The 20,327-nt window shown below is 47.2% G+C and overlaps 1 protein-coding gene across 2 annotated transcripts in view; it reads left to right on the forward strand.

Annotated features, from left to right (window-relative positions):
- The window catches only part of Ube2ql1 (ubiquitin conjugating enzyme E2 Q family like 1), a 42,329-nt gene that overhangs the window by 1,817 nt on the left and 20,185 nt on the right, over positions 1-20,327 (forward strand). The window contains exon 2 of one of the 2 annotated variants that reach the window (XM_048813973.1): positions 10,578-17,120. The exons of the other annotated variant lie outside the window; for it this stretch is intronic. Coding sequence (XP_048669930.1) covers positions 10,578-10,652 — 75 coding nt within the window. The 3' untranslated portion in view covers positions 10,653-17,120. Of the gene's footprint in view, positions 1-10,577; positions 17,121-20,327 lie in introns of those variants that run through there. 2 annotated transcript variants of the gene reach the window in all.

Consider the following 20,327-nt stretch of genomic DNA (forward strand, 5'->3'; position numbering starts at 1 on the left):
TCTCTCTCTCTCTCTCTCTCTCTCTCTCTCTCTCTCTCTCTCTCTCTCTCTCTCTCTCCCTCTCTCCCTCCCTCCCATGTCCTCTCCCCTTTCTCTTCTATTCCTTCTTGCCCTTAACCTCTCTTGTTCTCCCCCATCTGCATACTGCCCTCCCTTCCCCTTCTCCACCCTCTAGAGTCGCCCCCGTTCTCCTTGCCCTCCCCCATTTCTCTCCCTCTCCATCCTGTCTACTCAACCCATCTTATGCCCCTGTAATCTATGAAGGTGGGAACTTCTTGTGTAGCGCGACCTAGGCATCTGTCCCAGCATATTGCCTCCTCCCTGCCCCCCCCCCCCAACACAGAGGTTTCCTCCTCTGGCCTTTCTGAGAGCCAGCTGCCTGCAGGTGACCCCTCTCCACCGCTCTCTCCTTCTTAGCATCCCCTGTAAAGATGTGTTCTTGAGAAATCTCTCTAGAGAGTAGAGAGGCAGAAGTGTGGTTTGAGCCCTTCCTTAAGTGACACGGCCAGACCCCATCAAGGCAATGTCTGCAGTCCCTAGCCAGGCTCCCTTCCTGGCTGGTACCTGCTCCTTTCCAGAACCTCTGGGGTAGCCCTCCAAGTCTTGGTCTCTTTTAAACCGTTTTTTCCTTGTCCCCAGGGTGGAGGTTGGGTGTTGACAAGGCTAAAGAATTTAACTAAACTCAGAGAGGAAGGCTAAGCAGGTCACCTGAGTCTTCTCCCCTATTGCACCAGGGGACTGCTTTGTGGGAAAGAAGCCCCAGAGTGCAGGAAAGCAGAGAATGGATTTTCTGATGTGGTCCTGCCTGGCTGCAGGCAGGGGCCCTCTGGTTTTATCTTCCCAACTATATGTTCTTGAACGTGTTCAAATTCTGAGGTGTCCTCCTGAAATGATATTAAACATTATTGGATAAAATAATATTTCCCTAGGTGTCTTTTGTATTTATGGAGAATCCTTGTTTTCTTAAAAAAGACCCTGAATGACCTCCTGTGGTCTTTATACAGTCTCCTTATCAGAGGGATCAGTTCTTTCCATTGCTGCCTCTGACCCCTTCACTGCAGGGGGTTTCACACTAATCAAAAGATGCTTGTTCTGCCAATTTCACTAGAGGTGGAACCCCTGGGATTCCAAACAAATAGCATCCTAACTCCAGCAGAGAAGGTCACTTAATTCTTATCTTTTCTAGGGCCCAGGTTTTACCTATTTCTTGAATTAGGGATAGGATGGCTATAACAGCTCTAGAAAGACAGCTTTAACTGAGCAAGGCTTGATGCTTTAATGTCAAAGCATCTTCCTCATCATATAGTGGAATGTTGGGTCCACTGCAAGGTGCATGTGATTGAAAACAAGCCATTGGATCTCAGTTTATTTAGCAAGCACGATTTATATACAAGTGTAGAAAAATATTCTACATAAATGCCTTGTTGTTCATTTCACTGTACATAATCAGAATTCTTTGGACCTGTCTGTTATTGTCTTTCATTCTTTATAGGAAATATGTCTTTGAAGTCAGAGGCAGAGAATTGTAATTTTGCCCTATAGAATCACAGAGTCGAATCCTAACATTTTAGACTTGGGGGGATCTTGGACTGCAGCCTTCATTCTAGAACAGGGAAAAAAGATTTAAACAAAAAATAAAGCAGTTGTTTTTAAAAAGAGAAATATCTTAGTAGATTAAATGGTTTTTTTCTATTTCTACATTGATGCTATGAATATAAATTGTCTTATTGGCAACCTTAAGCTTCTCTTAAAATAGACGAGTCTTGGTGTGTACATTCACTTTCTTTGTAATCAAAATTGAGAGCCAAGCATTCAGTTTGCAAATCAGAGGCTTCAGTATTGAAAACAATTATCAACATTTTTATGTATTTGATAAAATCTTAACTGGACTCAGCTTCTCCCACCTAGCATATGTATTACATTTAAATATTGACATTTGGAATGATGTTTAAAGCTCAGCATTTTTTAAAATATCAGTGCAATTTCTTTGCATTTTCCATGCTGGTTTCAACCAACATACAGTTCTCCAAAAGAGAGTAAGGTGTGGTACTCATGAAATTGCCAAAATGCAAAGAAAGGATTGAAGAACTTGGACCATCATTTATGTTTTAGGGTTTCATGCACAGAAGGACATGATAGTGTCTCAGGTAACCTCAGTGTCAGGTGCCTTTGAGTCCCTGTGCAAATTCACTACTTGTAGGTTGTTCACTGTGCATAAAGCAATTGCCAAATTATTTCCATAGTTAAAGGTAATGTGCTTTGGGAAAGCAATCAAAATACCTGCTCAGGTGTTGAAAGCACTGGGATGCTATCAAACCAATAATTACTTTAAAAGAAAGAGTTGTAATATGGAAGTTATGTTCCTCTGTTAGTTGGGATTTCTTTTTTAGGACCCATTCTCTTAAGCTGCAAAGTTAGAAAAGGCATGTTTTCCTCTTTCCTATAGGAAAACACTTACCTTATCTCAACTCTGAATTAAATACACCCTGCTTTTATATCTTTAGAGAAACCTCAAAACAATTTTAAGATTGCATGTGTAATACTGCAAAAATATCTGCTTAGCAGCTTTGTATACAAAAGTTTAGATTTATCACATAATATGAGAAATTCAGTCATTTCATGAAGATTTTTACCTGACTGAATCTTTGCCCCACATGATCAACATCTCTTTCCTGTTGTGGTATGAATTTTGGCTGTTTTAAATTAAAGGATCGTATAGATTTCTTATGATAATTTCTCTGTAGAAGTAGTGACGCAATCCCCTCATCTGTGACTAAACCTTCTTTACTAAACAGAGGCGTTTTATTCTGTTTAGTTGAAATGAATAATCCCTGGGCCTTTAAAATGAGCTGGGAAAATGTTACAAGTATCCTCTTGGACCATCATTTGTATCTTTTATCATTTACTGAGACAAAAGATTATAATTCATAGTTTTCATGTGGGATTTTTGACATTGAAAAGTGTAAGATTTATGTCTTAAAGCTAAAGGAAACTCAGCAGACAGTGGACCCTACAGAAGTTCCAAGTCCCAGAGTACCAAGAGCGAACTGTGAACCTGGACAAGCGAGCACAGCCTGGTGGGGTCCTGGCTTCTTCTCCAGGGGTGGGACACAGATGGCAGCATGAGTGGCCGGCCACCCTGCCCTTGCAGCTGTGTGAGCAGCAGGGACCAAAAAAAGCCACTTGATTGTACACTGACTCACTGTTGTGCTTTCTCACCTGCACACCTCCTGAGTGTCCCCCTTTTAATTAATTAGACATTGCTAGTGGCAGGGAACCAGATGGCAGCTGAGTGACACTTCCTCACTCCTCCCGGTCCCTCAGAACTAACCCTACCAGCCAGGACACAGTGCTGATTACAATGGTGTCAGCACACAGATAGCATTTCCCACTGGCTTGTGCCAAGCTCGGGGCCAGCTGAGCGTGCAGCGTGCTCAGCCTCCCTGGGTGCCCTTCTGTGGATGGTCATTGTACAGAAAGGAAATTGCAGCGCCACAGAGTCAGGCTGACTTCCTAGGGCTTGAAGTTCCTGTGCCCGGCCAGCCTCTGAAGCCCTCCAGCAGGAGCAAAAGCTACCCAGAGGGCACAGTCACGCCCAGGCTCCCAGGCACCTTGCTGTTTCCAGGCAGTCCTTTGTTCATTGTGACCTGAATGACAATCACTGTATCCACAGAGAAGAGACACAGGCCAGCCATCAGCAGAAGATGCACAGAATGACCGGAGTAAAACATCCCGGCGTCTTAGAGTTTGAATTAAAAATCAGTGAGGATTGCAGGGCAGTCATGTTGACTTAACGGCACTGGTTCCTGGAGTTCTATTAATAAAGAAAAGTGACAGATAACACCATCTGTCTGTGTGTGATGATGAGCAAAGGGCCGACAGCTCAGCCTTGTTCAGGGATGTTGTGCGCACCAAGGTCGGCTTTAGCACTTTCAGTCTACACCGCAGTGTCACAGAGAACCGTGCACGTGAGCACGCACACACAGACACAAGGAAAGCCCCTTACCAGAAGGCCCTCCACGTTCAAGACCTGGAAGCAGCACTTGACCCGGGACTATGAAATCACCACATCTTCTGGTCAAGAGCAGAAGACAATCAGCCCTCTGAGCTCCTGAAATTTGTAGGCTTCTAACCTGCTACAACTGACACAGAAGTTCTAAAGGCACTGTGTTAGTTGGCTGGAGCTGCTGTACTAAAGGACTAGAGACTGAGTGGCTTAAGTGACAGAAATTCCTTCTCTCACAGCTCTGGAGGCTGGAAATCCAAGATCCAGGTGTGAGCGGGGTGGCTTCCCTGCCTGCTCACCTGATTGTCTTTGTCCTCATCTCCTCTTCTTAGCAGGACCCCAGTCCTGTGAGGTTAGGACCACCCTCATGACCTTGATTTAAGTTGATTTAAAGACCCCATCTTCAAGTAAAGTCCCACTCTGGCTCCTGAGGACTGAGCACCGAGCATATGAATTGGGAGGAAGGAATCAACAGCACCAGCAGAGCATTAGCCAAGACCACATCCTGTTCCTCTAGAGTTGTTGCCGGTTTGAAAACCAAGTCCTCAGTGAAGCCTCACGCAGGTGGGGAGGCACAGGAGGCTCAGCTCACCTGCAGGTGGGAGCAGAGAAACTCAGGTGTTTAGAGGGAACTGGGGACAGCTAGAGTGTAAACAGTGCCACAGGGACAGAGGGGACGTCGCCATCTGATCCACCCAAGGAGACTCGGGTATGTGTTCTTGTGAGTCACTGTCATTTTGTCCTGTGCAGCATGAGGGGACATGCCGCAGTCTGGCTGGGCACAATCAGGAGCCACTTGTCAAAAGAAACTAACTTTATTTTTAGAACCACACACGCCAAACAAAACAGCCTCTCAGGAAAAACCCTCAGAGCCCAACTGCCACCACCGGCTTTCCACAAGCCTCTCTCTCCCACACAAGCTTCTCTCCACCTCCCACAATCCTCCTGCTCTTGAGGCCGATTGGCTGGGTCACGTGGGCGGAGCCAAAGAAGTCCCCCAATGAGCAGCTCCGTGGTCTGAAAGGGCACGGAAACAGCCCAATGAGCATCACAGCAGAGGAGCCAATCAGCTAGATGTTGCTGGGGCCGCTGTGAGCCAATCATCAGCCGGCAGCTGGAAGTTTGCTGGGGCCCCTTCGGCTGTGGCTCTCAACATCTCCCCCTCTCTGTTTAAACAACAAGCATGTGGCTTAGGGACCGTGCCTGCCTTAGGTTGTCCAATAGTACATATGGTCCTTAGGTTGGTACCATTGCAATTGGATCTTACCCGTCACTGACTACCGGTCCAGTATACAGCCACACCTGTGGAGAGGTCTTTGTACCAGCGGGGGGGTGAGGTTCTTTGCCTCACCTCTGTTGGCCCCCAAATTTTAGCTGGACAATCATGACAAGCAGAAGGGAGGAAGATACACCAAGCCAATTGACGGCTCCTTTTGGAAAAATTGTACCACCGATGACATCATCAGCAAAAATACCCCAACACTACCACAAGTCGCTGCACCAACAGATAGTTCACAATGCATACAGGTGAGCTCACAATGTGTCCAGGCAAGTTCTGCAAGCAGTTCAGTGATGGCTATTGTAGAAGCTGTAGATTGGTTTTATCTTTGACTTCACCAGCACTGGGATGAAGATAGGAATTCTGGCAATAATGGCTAAAGAAAAAATTATGTAACATTACAGAAGGCACTAAAAGAAAACAAGTTTGCTGGGGCCCCTTCGGCTGTGGCTCTCAACAGGGACAGATGATTACCACCGACCATGGCTGTGCAGTCTGAGGTATTGATATGCCTGACTATTCGGAGAAAAAAATAGCTACTTGTTCTTCTATCAAGTAGGGCACAAGGAGGACACAGACAGGACTCTGCATCCTAAAAATAGCCCCACACCAACTTGGAGAGCTCCCCCAGAGAGCTCCCGCCCCTGGCTCTTAGGACAGTTAATAATAGGATCCGCCTCCTTTACCCTGAGTGGTGACATTTGAGAATTGGAACCTGCAAGAAGAGGGTGCAAATGTGTATTTGCTTGCTTTTCTGGTTTAAGTGTGGGAAAGGGTGGTTTTTCTTTTGAAGGGACAGCATAGGTTTGTTGTTTCTGTCTGTGGGCAGGTGCCCTCTTGGGACAGTAAGTTGAAGCTCGCGTGGGACAATAAGTTGATGGCCTGACCCCGAGGCCCCATGTCTCCTTTCTCATCCCCTGACGTCTACTTGCCTGGATCCAGGTGCCTGGATCCAGGTGCAGAAGTAAAGCAGACTCCCTAGCGCCATGTTGGCGACAGACAAGGAACCAGTTTAAGTGGGTTTTGTGTTAAAAATAATGATAATTAAATGTAAACTGACCAGCCACTCACAGTGGGTTCTTCAAGCCACATTCCAGATGTCCATGAAGCATTGATGTTGCGGCCCTAAGATAGAGGGGTAAGTGATGGCATAGGTTGATCCTGTCCTTTCTGCCAGTGATTCTCAGGGCACTCATTGTCCCCGGGCAGCTCTGACTCAGCCTGTCAAAGCCCAGCACTGTAGAGAAGACCATCCTAAAGCTGAACCGTCCGAAGCCACTACTAACACATAGAGCAGAGGGAGGGTAAGCCCTGAGCAAGCAAATGTGCTCCCTGAGTCCTCCAGCAGACCCAGCTGTGGAGGGCGGGGCCTGGGGTGTGCAGACTGAGGAAGGGCCGTTGGTTAGCAGAGCACATGCGTCGAGGCCTGCTGTGGACCAGGACTGCCTGGACAGAAAGGGGAGAGTGCCTAGAGGCAGCTGGCACTGAGAGCCTGCTCTCTGAGGAGTAATGCAGCCCCCTTCATCTTTGTCTTCACAGTCACATCTTGGTTCCTATTTGGAGAAGCTCCCGTTTGTTGAATATCCATGGACCTGACAGTTGGCAGTGGCCTGGATGTGCACTGGGGATTTGGGCCAGGTGGGGCCCTGAGGCCATAAGTTTCTTCAATTCTCAGAACCCTCTACTTGAGGGTGGTCGGGTTGACGTTGACATTGTTGGCCTGTTCTGAGCATCATTTCATTGGCAGTAAGTGGAAAGATCAGGCATTTCCCAACCCCACCAAGAAGTTGTTCTACTGCCCGAAGTCCTCCCAGTAGCGACGGGGTGCCCCTGCCTAGTGAGGTGGCAAGCTGACATAAGGTCCAGTTGTTCATTTATTTCCTCATGGTTGCGGCGTCTTTCATTCGGTCATTTAGCACCCGTTTGCTGAGGGTGTACCATGATTGGGCACTGTAGCGATGACACTCTTGTCATGACCTCTCTGTGTATTGTCCCTGGTCCTGTTCTGGTCTGCTCCCTGGCCCACTAATCCTGGGAGACTGGGAGGAAATTAGCTGAGCAGGGAACCAACGACACCTGATTGTAAAAGCAAGGGAAGGAACAGAGTGGAACCAGTCAGGGCGGAAGTGCGGCTGCAGAAGTGGGAGACCGCTGCTGAGCTGCCCTACCCAGAGGGATGCTCTGCCTGAATTCCTGCAGAGCCCCTACCATCTTCCTGTCCCTTCATCTTACCTGCTGCCATCTCCCACATGGTTCCTCTAAAACGCAGACCTGATTTTCTGAGACTCTTGATTATGACCTTTGCACACTACAGCCCATGTGCCCCAGCAGTGCCCACCATGGCACACTCTTCCATGCTCCATGGCACCCACCAGGGTTTCTCCCTCACCATCCCCTTTGTCTGGAAGGTCCTTTAGTCCTGTCCACTGGGCGAGCCCCTGACCGTCCTTCTAAACCCTGCCAAGTCTCCCCCGCTCCTCTGCAAAGGGCCCCTTCCTGCTTCTCCAAAGTGCTGACTTCCTCCTCTGAACCCCTCTGGGCTGAGAACTGTTCATTTCTGAGCCTATTTTGCTAGATTGTGTCTACATGTTTACACTCTTGTTGCCTCTTATCTGCACACAATGTCCAACACATTGTGTGTGCCAAATAGATATGCTTGTTGCAAGATTCCTTTATCGGAGCAGACACCCATGCCCTTCACTTTGCCATTTCCTGAAGAGCAACACAAGAATCGAGAACATGCACAGGTGCTTTCTGTGGGCCAGCTGCTTGCCAGCTGCTGTATGCAGATCATTTCACTAAAGCCTGGCAACGGCCTACAGGGTGGCTGCTGCTGTTACTCCATTTTGCAGAGGAGGAAACTGAGATTTGTGGAGGTTTAATCACATGCAAGAAGCACAGGAGTAAAAGGAGCAGAGCCGAGCTGCCGCCGGGCAGTCTGGAGCCAGAGCCAACCAAGAGCCGGGTGTAGCTTGGTTGGTCCCCACGGGTGCAGGTGGACATCCGAGTACTGTTGCTTGATGTGCTTCTCAGGAATAATTCATGGAGGACCTGGGGGGTTGATGATGCATCCATCAAATCTGATACACGGTCCTGAATTATCAGTTTGGGCAAATATATGCCCAACTTCCCCCTAAGCTTGTTGATTCTGTTGTGTGAAATAGAATAATGCTTTAATTCTTTCAAACTGTAGGAGAAAGATAATTAGTGCTGTTTTATTTCTTATATATGCAAAAGAAAAAGGCATTTTAAAGATTCTGAAAATAACTTGAGAAAGTGCTTTCTTGAACATAATCATTACATTGGTGAAAGCACTCAGATTGAAGAAATTGCTGCTTTAAAAATAATTTTTGTAAAATAAAAACCAATTCTCCATCACAATATTTGGCAAGAATTCCCAATAATTTTTATTGAGTTTTTTGGTGAGGGAGATAAGGAAATGCTGTCACATAATGAATCATTACAGGTAAAGTTGAAACTATTCATTTCACTTGGGAATTGAAGGGGAAATTTCTAGAAAAATATTGTAAAGATATTTTCCTATATTGAATCAGACTTTTCTAAAATTCAGAATCTATTATAGCTGTGATACTAAAAAGCAGCTATTGATACTTTAGGAACTTGGATATTTTGTGCACACTATTGTTAAAAACAATTATTTTAGCCTTACTGATACTTATGTGTTAGGGTGATATGTGAGTATCAGTGTGGGTGCCCAGTTTGCTTCTTAAAAGGTGTCAGCTAAGCACTGCTTATAATCATATGGAATAAATATCAGTTGCTGCAGAGATTCATTTGTGCTGGGGTCCTTGGTGGTTAAGGACATATATGCGCGACTCTGCTTCCCCATGAAGGAAAAACAGAAATAACATGAAGAAACTTACCAAAGTCTGAATCTGTGACAAGCTTACATTAATTGTAACTAGTTGAATATATTATGAACCTTTAAAATGTGACTGGTTAAGAGTCATCAAAATACCCTGTGAATCACAATTTCTTTAACCTTATCTTTTGCAAAGGGGCTGTGGGTCATCCTTATCAAGCCTTCCCTGGGTCTCATGTTTGCTTGTGTCTGAGAACTCAGTCCTGGTGGGGGCGGGAGGGCTGCCCTCCCCCTTGCCCCTCCCCCTATGCATGTTGGCTGGGGAAAGAAGGCAAGACAGCCAGGGAAAGAGCCCCTAAATCTCTGGAGAATACTGGGAGCTGTGCAGTAGGGGCCCAGCCCTTCGGAGCCCTGCTGATGGACTCCCTCTGATCTCTTTCACAGTGCGAAGCATCCTAACCCGAGAAAACTCATACAAAACAGTTTCTCTAAGGGCCAACCCATAAAGTCATGTAAAGCTTAAAAGACATTATCATAATCAAAATGAAAACTAGTCTAATAAAGAGCGAGCTTGAACTCTACGAATTGAATCAAGATGATGATTTTATTAGTAATTCTGCTTAAAAGGTGATTCTGGCATCTGCCTTTTTAATAATAAAAGAAATGGAGGTCTCTTCTTGGTTATTCTTGAGGAATAGAGAAATAGGAAATCCCAGGAGTCCCTTCCTGCTGCATCTAAATATCAATAGCAACTATAATGTGACTTTGAAACCTGGGGTTTCTATTAACAACTGTCAAGGCATTGTAATACCTCTAGGGTCTACCACAGTCAACCAGAATTTTAGAAGTGCTGAATGACTCCTACAAGTGAAAATCCTGACATTTTTCCCACCCAAGTTTATACATCCTTAGGAATGCACAGGCTCGAGGTGATTCCAGGTAGTGCCTGGTTCTCCAGGTGTCTTGGAAAGACTATACAACTTATTCTGCAGCTCATGGCCAGAACCAATAGATGTCCTGGTTCTGCCATGTTGCTCTCAGGTGGGGTTTGGATAAAACTCTAGTGGATCTGGAGGCAAAGGCAGCACTTAATCCCACTCCTGGCCCCGAGCACATTCACTGTTGGGCAGACAGCTACTTTCTGAGCAGAAGACACCTCCTTCAAGATAAATAGGAAAATTCAAGATAAATAGGAAAATCATGAGCCCAGTAGCTCCTGGGAATCATAATATTCAAAGGAAATGATGTTGGCAAGTTCCTCAGAGAGAGGAGGTGACCCACAGATGTCCCTCTTTTAAAGAAGTAGAATATTTATTGAAATACATAAAAAAGAAGAGTGTGTGAAATGATCCATGTTGTTAGTATTTCATAGTCATATTGATGTCTAGTTGGCTCAACTTTTTTATGTTTAACACAATTTTATAAATGCTTCTAAGAAACACAGGGGAAGCTCCCTTTTCTCCTCTTAGACGGCTGCCTTAGATGGACTGTCCTTACCTTTGCTGGCTCCCCACTCTGCAGCACCAGGAACTGGTTTTTGGTAAGGTCATGGTGATGTTCGTGTCCCACTTATTCACCTTTTTGGCTTTGTTCTATTAAGAATACCATTCTGTTACTAGTATCTTTACATTTAACTCAACTTTTGCTGATGTTAAGTTAGAAAATTACATGGGAGAATATTATCGTTTATAACATTGGATCTAGGATCTCTAGATGCATGCGGTACGTTCTCATAATCTCACTAACCATTGTTGAAATTCTGTCTTGATCAGCACCCAAGCACAAAAGACACTACAAAATACGATGTCCACTTGAAAACTCTGCTACCATTTTGTTTTTAAAGTGAAAAACTGGTTGGTAAATCTAATTTACAATTTTGTACCAAGTTGTGGACTCCAGCAATTATCACCATTCATGCAGGATGAACATAAATTATTTCAGTGTAATTGAAAGAGATCTTCACTGTGGTCCATTACACATTGCCTTTCCAATGCTCTTGGGGAAAGGCCTTTCCTGAGTGGAATTCAAGATAAACCTAACTGACCTGCAAGAATTGTTGAAAGAGCTCATCAGAAACACCTGTGGGTGTTACAGGTGATATTCTGGCCATCAGAAGTTCACCAGCAATGCAGTGCCAATGGCTGATTGACATTCTCTTAATTTCTTAGTCAGCTGGGGCAGGGGAGTGGCCCAGGATCTGGGAGGACTTCCTGCCCTGGGGGGAGACTGAGTAGCCATCTCTAGGGTTCTTTCCAAATCCTAAGACTCACATGGGTAGAATCAGCATCCTTACAGGGAGAGAGGCTGGCACATACTTCATTGATACTCTGGGATTCATCCACTATTTTTATTGTGCTTGTGATCATAGTCCCACATTTCAGCAATATCGAAACTTCTGCCTCTGTGAACATTATAGTGCTTTGTGCTTTGTCCTCAGTCTTCCCTGAATATTATTCTAAGAAGGAATATTATCTTTTACATGGAAACAGAGTCCATGGCGATATCTACATCAGTTTGGGGGCTTGGGCTGTGTTGCCATAACTACCTCTTCGTGTTTGTAATGTTTTTTAGCATCATAGTCAGCCAATGGAAACAGTTCTACCCAGTGGCTCAGACTGTATTCTCAAATTTCTCTTTTTCACTCCTGCATAAACACAGCATTTAATTGTTATATAATCTCTTGATTGAAACCATTTTAGTGGCCCTATTCTAAGAAAAATCTGGAAGGTCCTTAGTTCTTACAGTGAGGCTCCCACAAGGTCTCCAGTTCTGAGACCAGTTGGAGGTCTCAGGGCCCTGGGAGGCTTCCCAGCTGCACCAGATGTCTTGCAGATCAGTCGCAGGGCCTTCCCCGTGTTCAGCCCTGACAGCTCTGTCGGAAGGAGTGAACCCAGCTCACCCTATGGTAGCTGTCACTCAGAGTTGACATAGTTAGTGGCCCTGCTGGGAGCCCATGGGTTCAACAAGCATAAACAAGAGTGCCTATATTTACCTTGTCAGGACTGTCAGATGGCCCTGCACCATCTCTGTGGCCCGAAGATGCTCAGGGACCTCAGAACCGGGTCTTGATCAGCACCCAAGCACAAAAGACACTGCAACCCAGGACCCAACCCTGACTGTGGGAGGAAGTATGGGTGGATGTGGTCAAATGATGGCCCCAGTGACACAGGTCTCCATCAAGAAAGATCAAGGATGTGGCAGTCAGTGGCAGCCTGTAACTGAGGTGGGCTGCAGAGGGTGAGATAGACCCCCCAACCTTCAATGTGCATTCAACTTTAGAGACTACAAGCATGTAGGGCTTCTGCAAGTCCAAGAGTGGGAGGCTGAGAGGGGCTGGCAGTCATGAGGAACAAGCAAGGGCCCTGTTGTCCTGGGCTCCCGAGGGTGTTTGACAGAACAAGGCTCTTCCTTCCCCAGCAGCCCCCAGGGCCTGACTCACCTCCTGTCTTCATAGTGAGGGTTCCAAGGTGTACCTTCCTCCTTCTGTGTTGTCTCATGTTGGCCCATCACCAAGTCCAAGTTGCCAAGTTCCCAAGTTTGAGAGCCCTCTAGTTAGAGGGAAGTCAGTCCACCTTACTGGGGTGGACAGATGTGTTTGTCAGAGGACTCGAAGAAGTGATTTAGCCTGAACTAGGGCAGAGCAAGCCCACTCAGAATTGCTGTGGGACCATCCCTACAGAGTTTGATGGAAACTTTCCCACTTCACCATGAAATTAAGTTGTCCAGCAAGTCGAGGGACATGGTAAGGTTTCCATAGCAAGGAAGCAAGTCAGCATCTCTAACTCTGAAACCGGCTGTGAAAGGCTAGTTCGTGGTTTGGTTTGGTCTGTTAAAAAAAAAAAAAAATGCAGTGAAGTTAACTGGTCTTCTAAGTCCAGTCCCGTTTGGGGCCTGATAAAAGCAGGGAGCATGTTGCATCGGTGGTCTTCCCTTCAGCCACGTGTATTTAAGCCATTCATTTCTTCACTGTTGGCCCTTCCCTTTCCTTTGCATGTGATACTTTCTACACTGATCATTAGTAATGTTGTGCCAATCTTAATTTTCTTCACCTCCTTTCAGTCTCTTATTTCACTGTTTCCTGCCAAACTTTTAAATCACTGTGTCCCAATAGTTATAGGTTTCTAAAAAGAAACTATTTCAGAACATTCTAGAATGTTTTACTCCAGGATTGGGCGAGTAAATCCTTTGAAAAGTGACCTTTTGCAAACCATAAAAGCATGCCATATTCTAAGTATATAATACAGCGATTTTCAGGAAAATCTGTGGAAAGGGTATGAGTTTGGGAAACAGTGAAGGGGAGCATGAGGGCCACTTGAACAGATGCAAAGGCAGGTAGAGTGATCTCAGCATGGGGAAGGACAGCGTGGCATGTGACACTGCCATTTGTCCCACTGGTGTGGACTGGGAAGGTGGGGGTTCCTGGCATGTGGCCCTCCCAGCCCAATCTGCATGAAATTCCTCGTTTTCTAAGATATCAAAGCCCAGTCAGGTTAATAGCATTTGTGCTGTGATTTCATATGTTTCGTTTCAGAGGAATTTAAGGTTTTTTTTTTTTTAATGAATATCTAGAATTGCATGATTAAGCAGAATTGAGAAAAGTAGGCGTCGTGAACAGGTCATTTGTAAACCAAGATTTCAGTGATGTTTATGGAGCTGTGACAACATTTAGCACTTCCCTGTTATTCAAAGTCAATCCTCTTCCCGGTAGGTTAAGTTCTGCAGTACAGACCATCGAGCTATGAAAGCCCGAAGATCAGATGTGAGACAAAAATTCCAAATTCCAGGTGGCGAGATGCTATCTCAGAAATAGAAAAGAAATGAGAAATAGCTCCCAGTCGGTTCCAGTGGAACCGCTCAGCACACGAGCTCTGTTTTCTTCCTTTGTTGGTCTGTTTAAGTTTCCGAAGGGCTTTATCAGAAGTGGCTGGTTTCCCCGGCATCGCAGAGGGCTCTTGGCCACTTGGGCTGCGTTTCCCAGTTAGAGGAGGCTTGAATGGCGTGCAGAGGTCAGGCAGCGGCCAAGAGGACTGCTCTGCCCTGCTCCCTCCTAGAGCTCAGAGCTAGGGACGTCCTGCCAGCAGGCCGGGAGTCTGGAAGGTGTGGCCAGGAAGGCCCCCCTGCACTGGGCTTCACTGTGCGTACCCCACACAGCACCTTTTGGGGACCGCCCATAGGACCTTAAATGCCTGGATGATGTTTCAACGCAGTTTCATTCTGATGTAGGGCACAGCGTCTGGGTGTTTTTCACCACCTGCGGTGGCAGGCATTTGGACTCTGAAGGGCATCCCTCCTGTCCCTGAGACACAGGCAGCAACCGTCCTCACATGGGGCCCAGAGCCCCATCACACTTCCTAAATGCCACTGCCATCTTAGTTTTTTAGACTCTTGGTTGAGAGGTACTCACGTTGAAATTTCAGAGCCAAGTGAAGTGGCAGGCATTGAGAAGATTCTTCAAAAGAATACTTTAATCTCATAAGAGAAAGCTGGGGGACAAGAAAAAAAATGATTGTCACCAAGTCACTTATCTCAGGATGCAACAGTTCTCCACCGTGGCTTCCCTCCTTGGTGCTAGTGTTGCTCTGTGCCGTGTAAGGGCAGGGCCCTGTGCAGGCTCTGGTGAGGCCTGCTGTGTTATGTCCCCACCCCGTCCTTGCCCTCCCCTGCCTGAGGCTCTGACTGGAACTGGGGAGGTGCAGCTCACAATGAGGAAGGAGTGAATGGCTCTTCACCTTCAGTCTCCTCTTCCAGATACCAGAACAAGAGTCTACCTCCAGTCCCCCTGAGGACCCAGTGGCCTGTCCTGGGAAGCGTTTAACTCAGGACTCTGGGCACACAAGCAGGTCTCAAGCCCCCTTTGAGCAGCCCCAGGCCAGGTCTTCCTGTTGCATCCCACCCATCTGCAGGCCCCTCTGGATGTCAGATTTTCCATGAAGCATCAGCCCTTCCCTCTGTCTGGGTTCCTGAGTGCTTTGGGCCTTCTGGAGACTTGTGCTTCCTGGAGCAGCTGGGCGCCCACCTGCCGGGCTGGATGCTCCCAGGGAAGGCAAGCCATGTGGCTTCTGGCCTGCCAGAGTACAGGACCTCAGAACAAGCCCAGACCTTCCTCCTAGTGGGCACTCATCAAAAGCTGTAGGATGAAATTGAGTCGGTGCCCTTCAGGCGCAGCAAGATCATGAATCATCAAAGGAAGATTGAGGGTGTTGAGTACTTTGTAATTGCAGTGCCGGGAGAGTGGACATTTTTAGCAACAAAGCAATGCTCAGTCAAAGGGCGTTTTCTGGTTGACACTGAGCACAGAATCCTCTCACTCCTGGCACCCTGTGCATCACATGCCATCGGGATTTTCTGTTTTTCTCTGAACATCGAATGCATTGGTCATGGTGTTTTAGCAAATGAGAATTGGCTTTATGGGTTGTGTTTGTAGCATGTACCCTTGAAGCATCGTGATATTGCTGGCCAGAAAACACAGCAGGGGGTGGTTGGGCAGAGGCAGGGCCTGGAGCCCAGGCGGGAAGCCAAGGGGCGGCTGAGCGCCCTCGGACTGCTGGTCCACCTACACTCGTTCTTGGCATTTATTTCATTGAGAAGTTTAGAGAGGGGTGTTGTTTAAAAATTTCTGTAAACACCTTTTGTTTCACTTCTTTGTAGTCTTTCCTGATTGGAGATGGCTTATGCTATGTGGGAACTCATCCTCTCCTCTCCCAGTTTCTGTCTTCTCAACCCCATTCCCTTCTTCCATTCAGCTGTGGCCTGTATTGTTGGAGCCTCCGTTAGCCGGTGTTGTTATTGGAGGGCTGCTGAAATGGGACCACACCAGGTGGCTGAAGAGCTGAAAAGGTTCACTCACGCTCTTGGAGGCTGGAGTGAGGCCAGGTGGGTTGGGGGGCCCCTCCTGGGCCTCTCTCCTGGCCTCGCAGTCACAGGGTCTCGCAGGCTCTTCCCTTTGTGCACATCTGTGTCCTGATCTCTCTTCTTCTAGGACACCAGTTGGATGGGGTCAGGGCCCCCCAAGAACCTCATCTTAACTTAATCACTTCTGCCGTTTCCAAGTGCAGTCACGTCCTGAGGAGCTGGGGGATGTCGAGGACACCTTCAGGCCACACCAGCGCCTTTTCAGCCTGGGCTGTGGCTGTTGGATCACACAGCTTTGGCATCCTCAGTCTCCTCTTGCCTGCCCCTGCCCTGGTCCTTCCCTGCCCCTCACCTAAGGACCAGCCACCTCCAGACCCCAGCGTCAGTGACTGGGCCTTCCTCCCAGTGGCCTCTCCCTCAGAGAGAGCCTGCTGTTTCTGTCTTTCCCGCTGTCCTGTCCACTCTTTCCAGTTGCCCTGATTGCCTTAACCTCCTCATGCTGTGTTTCCTCCCAGCCTAGGATTCCCTCTCGCTCTGTGTGGTTTCTCTCTCTGCTTTTATGAGTCAGTGAACAGGAGCCTGTCCGTCTTCCTCTACTCTCTCCTGATTCCCTCCTAATTCCTGCATGATTATTATTTTTTTGTTCCACTTTGCATTTTCTTGGTCCCTATGAACCTCCTCCTCCCACGCTCTTCTCCTGTTGTTCCTCCGAATTTGTCCACGGTTTGAAGAGTTCTCTCGATTTTCTTTCCAGCCACTCCTGTCCTAAGAATGTCCGTCCCCTGCTGGTCTAGCCACCCATTCCGTCTTCTCCTGGGTTGGGTGCTTTTCCTCTCGCTTGTTCCTCAGGAAAGCTGGTCCTCTTCTGCCTGGAGGCCCTCTGGACAGAGTCAGGGTCACCCCTGCTTTGTGCATTTGTAGAAAGGGGTGGTCTGGCAAAGCCAGAGTGGAAGGGATGGATCGAGCAGGCAGTGTAGACATGCCAGTGGATCAAAAGGAAGCCGAGGATGATGGCTGGATCATTACTTTAAACAAGTTAGGGCTTCCTAACGGCTGCTCTGTGGACAGCTGAGGTTGAATTTCTATGGTGAATGTATTTGATGCAATTGGTTTTTATGCTAATCCACCCGAGTTGACGAGCTGATTTTAATCAAGTTATTTTTATCATTTCAGATGTCCTTGCCAAATTAGATGTAAGATGCTTTCTGAAAGCCCTCAATTCCACTTTTTATGGTAATTCTACTCATTTAATTTATAGTCACATCAGAGAACAATTGGTAATTTTATTTATCAAACTGGTTGGAAACAAGCATTTAACAGGGGTGTGGGAGGTACCAGAGCAGCCAGGGGATCGTCGAGGAGAACTTTGCTCAACCATTTGCACTTTGTGTGCATTTTTCCTTAACTTCAAAAGTGGGCAAAATCACTAAAATGACCCCAAATATCACTACCAACCCATATGGCACGAAGATCCCAGAACAGGGTAGGAGCCCTCAGCGTGGCTGGCCGGGCCACTCACACCGGAGCCTTGCACCTTCTTCAGGTGACAAGCCGGGTGCCTCTCGCCTTCTTGGAACTTGAGCTCTGCAAGACCAGGAGCAAGGCAGGCTGGGTTTCATCCACCACGTGGCCGAGGCTGGGAAGCTCAAGCTCTGGCCAAGTCTCCTGGGTCCACGCGCACAGCTGGCAGAGGGACGAGCCCTCGTATCCACGCTCCGCCTCTGAGGCTGAGCAGTTCCAGATGTTACCAGAGTGGAGAGATTCTCCGTGAACTCCACGAATATCAGCATCTATCAACGTGCCCTGAGACGAGGTCCTCATCAGATAGATCTTTTGTAAATTGAAAATAGGTTTGAAGTATTTATATAATTTTTACATACATTTAGATATTTACATTTTAATTTTGGGTGACACCCCTGACTGTTATAATATCATAATTAAAGTAACCTGTAGGGCTTTTTTCCCCTATAAATGCACTTAAAGCCCAAACCCAATTAAAAGTAACATAAATGTTACTCTCTTGCTGTGACTTTGATCTGCCTTCATGATGATAGTGATCTAATAGAGAATAGATTGCTCCCATTCAGCTCAGGTTCACGGACACTACTGACACCACACCCTCTGGCAATGAGTGAACGCAGGAGACACCTTATGACATGTCTCAGCATCCCTGTCTCTGTCCACACAAGATAGTCCAAGAGCTCAGCGCCAAGGAGCCCGGGCCCAGGGCCGAGCTGCAGCCCTGGAGTGTGGCCCAGGCTGAGCGCAGGACAACAGAGACTGTGCAGTTGTTCAGAAGACAGGACATGGCACCGCGTCTTGGACCTCTGAAAGATGGGTCCTCAAAAGACTTGTCTTTCCCTGCAGGTGGTCACTACTGTCCAGGCCTCCACAAGCCAGTTGTACAGTTAGACCACAGCTATCATTACTATGACTATTTTACAATTCTTGCCATGAATATCATTGCTTTCATGGTTCAGGAAGGACTGAGAAAAGCAGATTGTGTGATAATGCACAAGATCATGTGCATGTCGTCTAACGTCTCCAGCCCCTAAGAGGTTTTCTGATAAGAGAAAATATGACCCACTCACTGTATAAAGTTTATGCAGTACCAGAGGCTCAAGGTAGAGACTGAAAGTCCAGATTCCAGGGGGTAATGGCCTTTCTCTGCACGCAGGTGAGACAGGTCCACACACAACCCAGCAGGCCTACGAGGGTTTCCAGTAGCAGGGACATGCTCTTCATGGTGGCTGGAGGGGGCACCTATTTTGGTACAAGTACACTGGCCATCTTTCTGGTAACTCAGACTTGGAGCCCCCTGGTGTGGTGTGCCATGGATCACGAGCCTGTGGACAGTTAGGAGCCTTGGTTCCTCCTGCGGGCAGCAGTCCAGTAGACCACTCTGAACATCAGGTTGGCTCTTGTGCCTTCATACTTCAAGAAGCGGGGCACTGCACCAAAGGGTGGGGACACTGCACACACTGATGGGACAGAGTCATCAAACTCTCCATAGGAAAGGTTCTCCTGGTTATCTTGTTGACAGCATGAGACCAGAACATCCGGCCACCTACCCCAAGATCATGGGACTTCCTAATCTCACTGGCAAAGCATCTCATTTTTTTAAACTTACATATATTTTATTTTTTTCTTTTTAGAGAGAGAGAGAGAGAATTTTTTTAATATTTATTTTTTAGTTTTCAGTGGACACAACATCTTTATTTTATTTTTATGTGGTGCTAAGGATTGAACCCAACGCCCCGCGCATGCTAGGCGAGTGTGCTACCACTTGAGCCACATCCCCAGCCCACATATATTTTATTTTATTAAGGCTTATCATCTTTCATATAGTTGGGATTTTTTTCTTTGAATTTTTTTGGGGGTGGCCACTGAAATTTTATATTTCACCCTCTTTCCATTTTAAATTAGGTTGTTATTTCTTATTAACTTAGAAACTCTTTCTGTTAAATGGATTCCCAGGCCTCTGCCTTAGTTACCTATTACCCAGTAACAAACTACACCAAAACCCAGTGGCTCAAAGCAACACACATCTCCCATCTCGCAGCTGCCGTGACCGCCTGGCTGGGCGCCTCGGCTCTGGTGCGTCGTGAAGCTGAGCAGAACCGTGGGCGAGCACCGCTGTCACCTTGGAAGGTTTGGCTGAGCCAAGCTTCCGAGAGCCAAGCTTCCGGGAAGACTCAGGGGTGGTGGGCAGTGCCTTCCTGGGTGGCTCCCACAGTCCCTGGCAGGTGGGCGTCTTCGTGGTGGTGGAGACATGGTGGTGGCTTTCCCAGAGGGAATAGTGAGGTCTCAAGAGCACCCAGGATAGGGCTGTAGTCTTTCTCTGGCTTCATCTCAGACAGAACCTCCCAGCATTCCAGCCACCTTCTGCTCCACAGAAGCAAATCACAGGTCCTGACCCCTCAGGAAAGGGGACAGACAGGGTGTGAACAACAAATCAAGTGTCCTTGAGGACACCTTGGAGGGTCTCCACACAGGATCACAGAGTGTTTCATGATCTGTGAGTGAGACCTTGTTTGCATCATCCTTTCTAACGTGTTATTATTGACAGGAAAAGGATCACATTTTCATTATGCGTTATAAGTTTTTGCCTGTGTATTAATTTTAACCTCCCTTTTCTTGTAACTTACTTTTTACTTGGGTACAGAGAGGGGAAGCCCTGCATTCACACAGGGCCCTCCTTGCCCAGGGACCTCAGAGTTTGGGACAGACCTTCTCCAGTGCACTGGGGCCCCATGGAAGGTGAAGTGCTATCCTGCGTGTGCACGTTCAGGGAGCAGGGACCACGCTGTGTCCTGGGCCTCCCTCTTAGATGTCTCCTGCACATCACGTCCTGCAAGCGGCCACCT

This window comes from Marmota marmota, unplaced genomic scaffold (genome assembly GCF_001458135.2).
Source record: "Marmota marmota marmota unplaced genomic scaffold, marMar, whole genome shotgun sequence".
Lineage (NCBI taxonomy): Eukaryota > Metazoa > Chordata > Mammalia > Rodentia > Sciuridae > Marmota > Marmota marmota.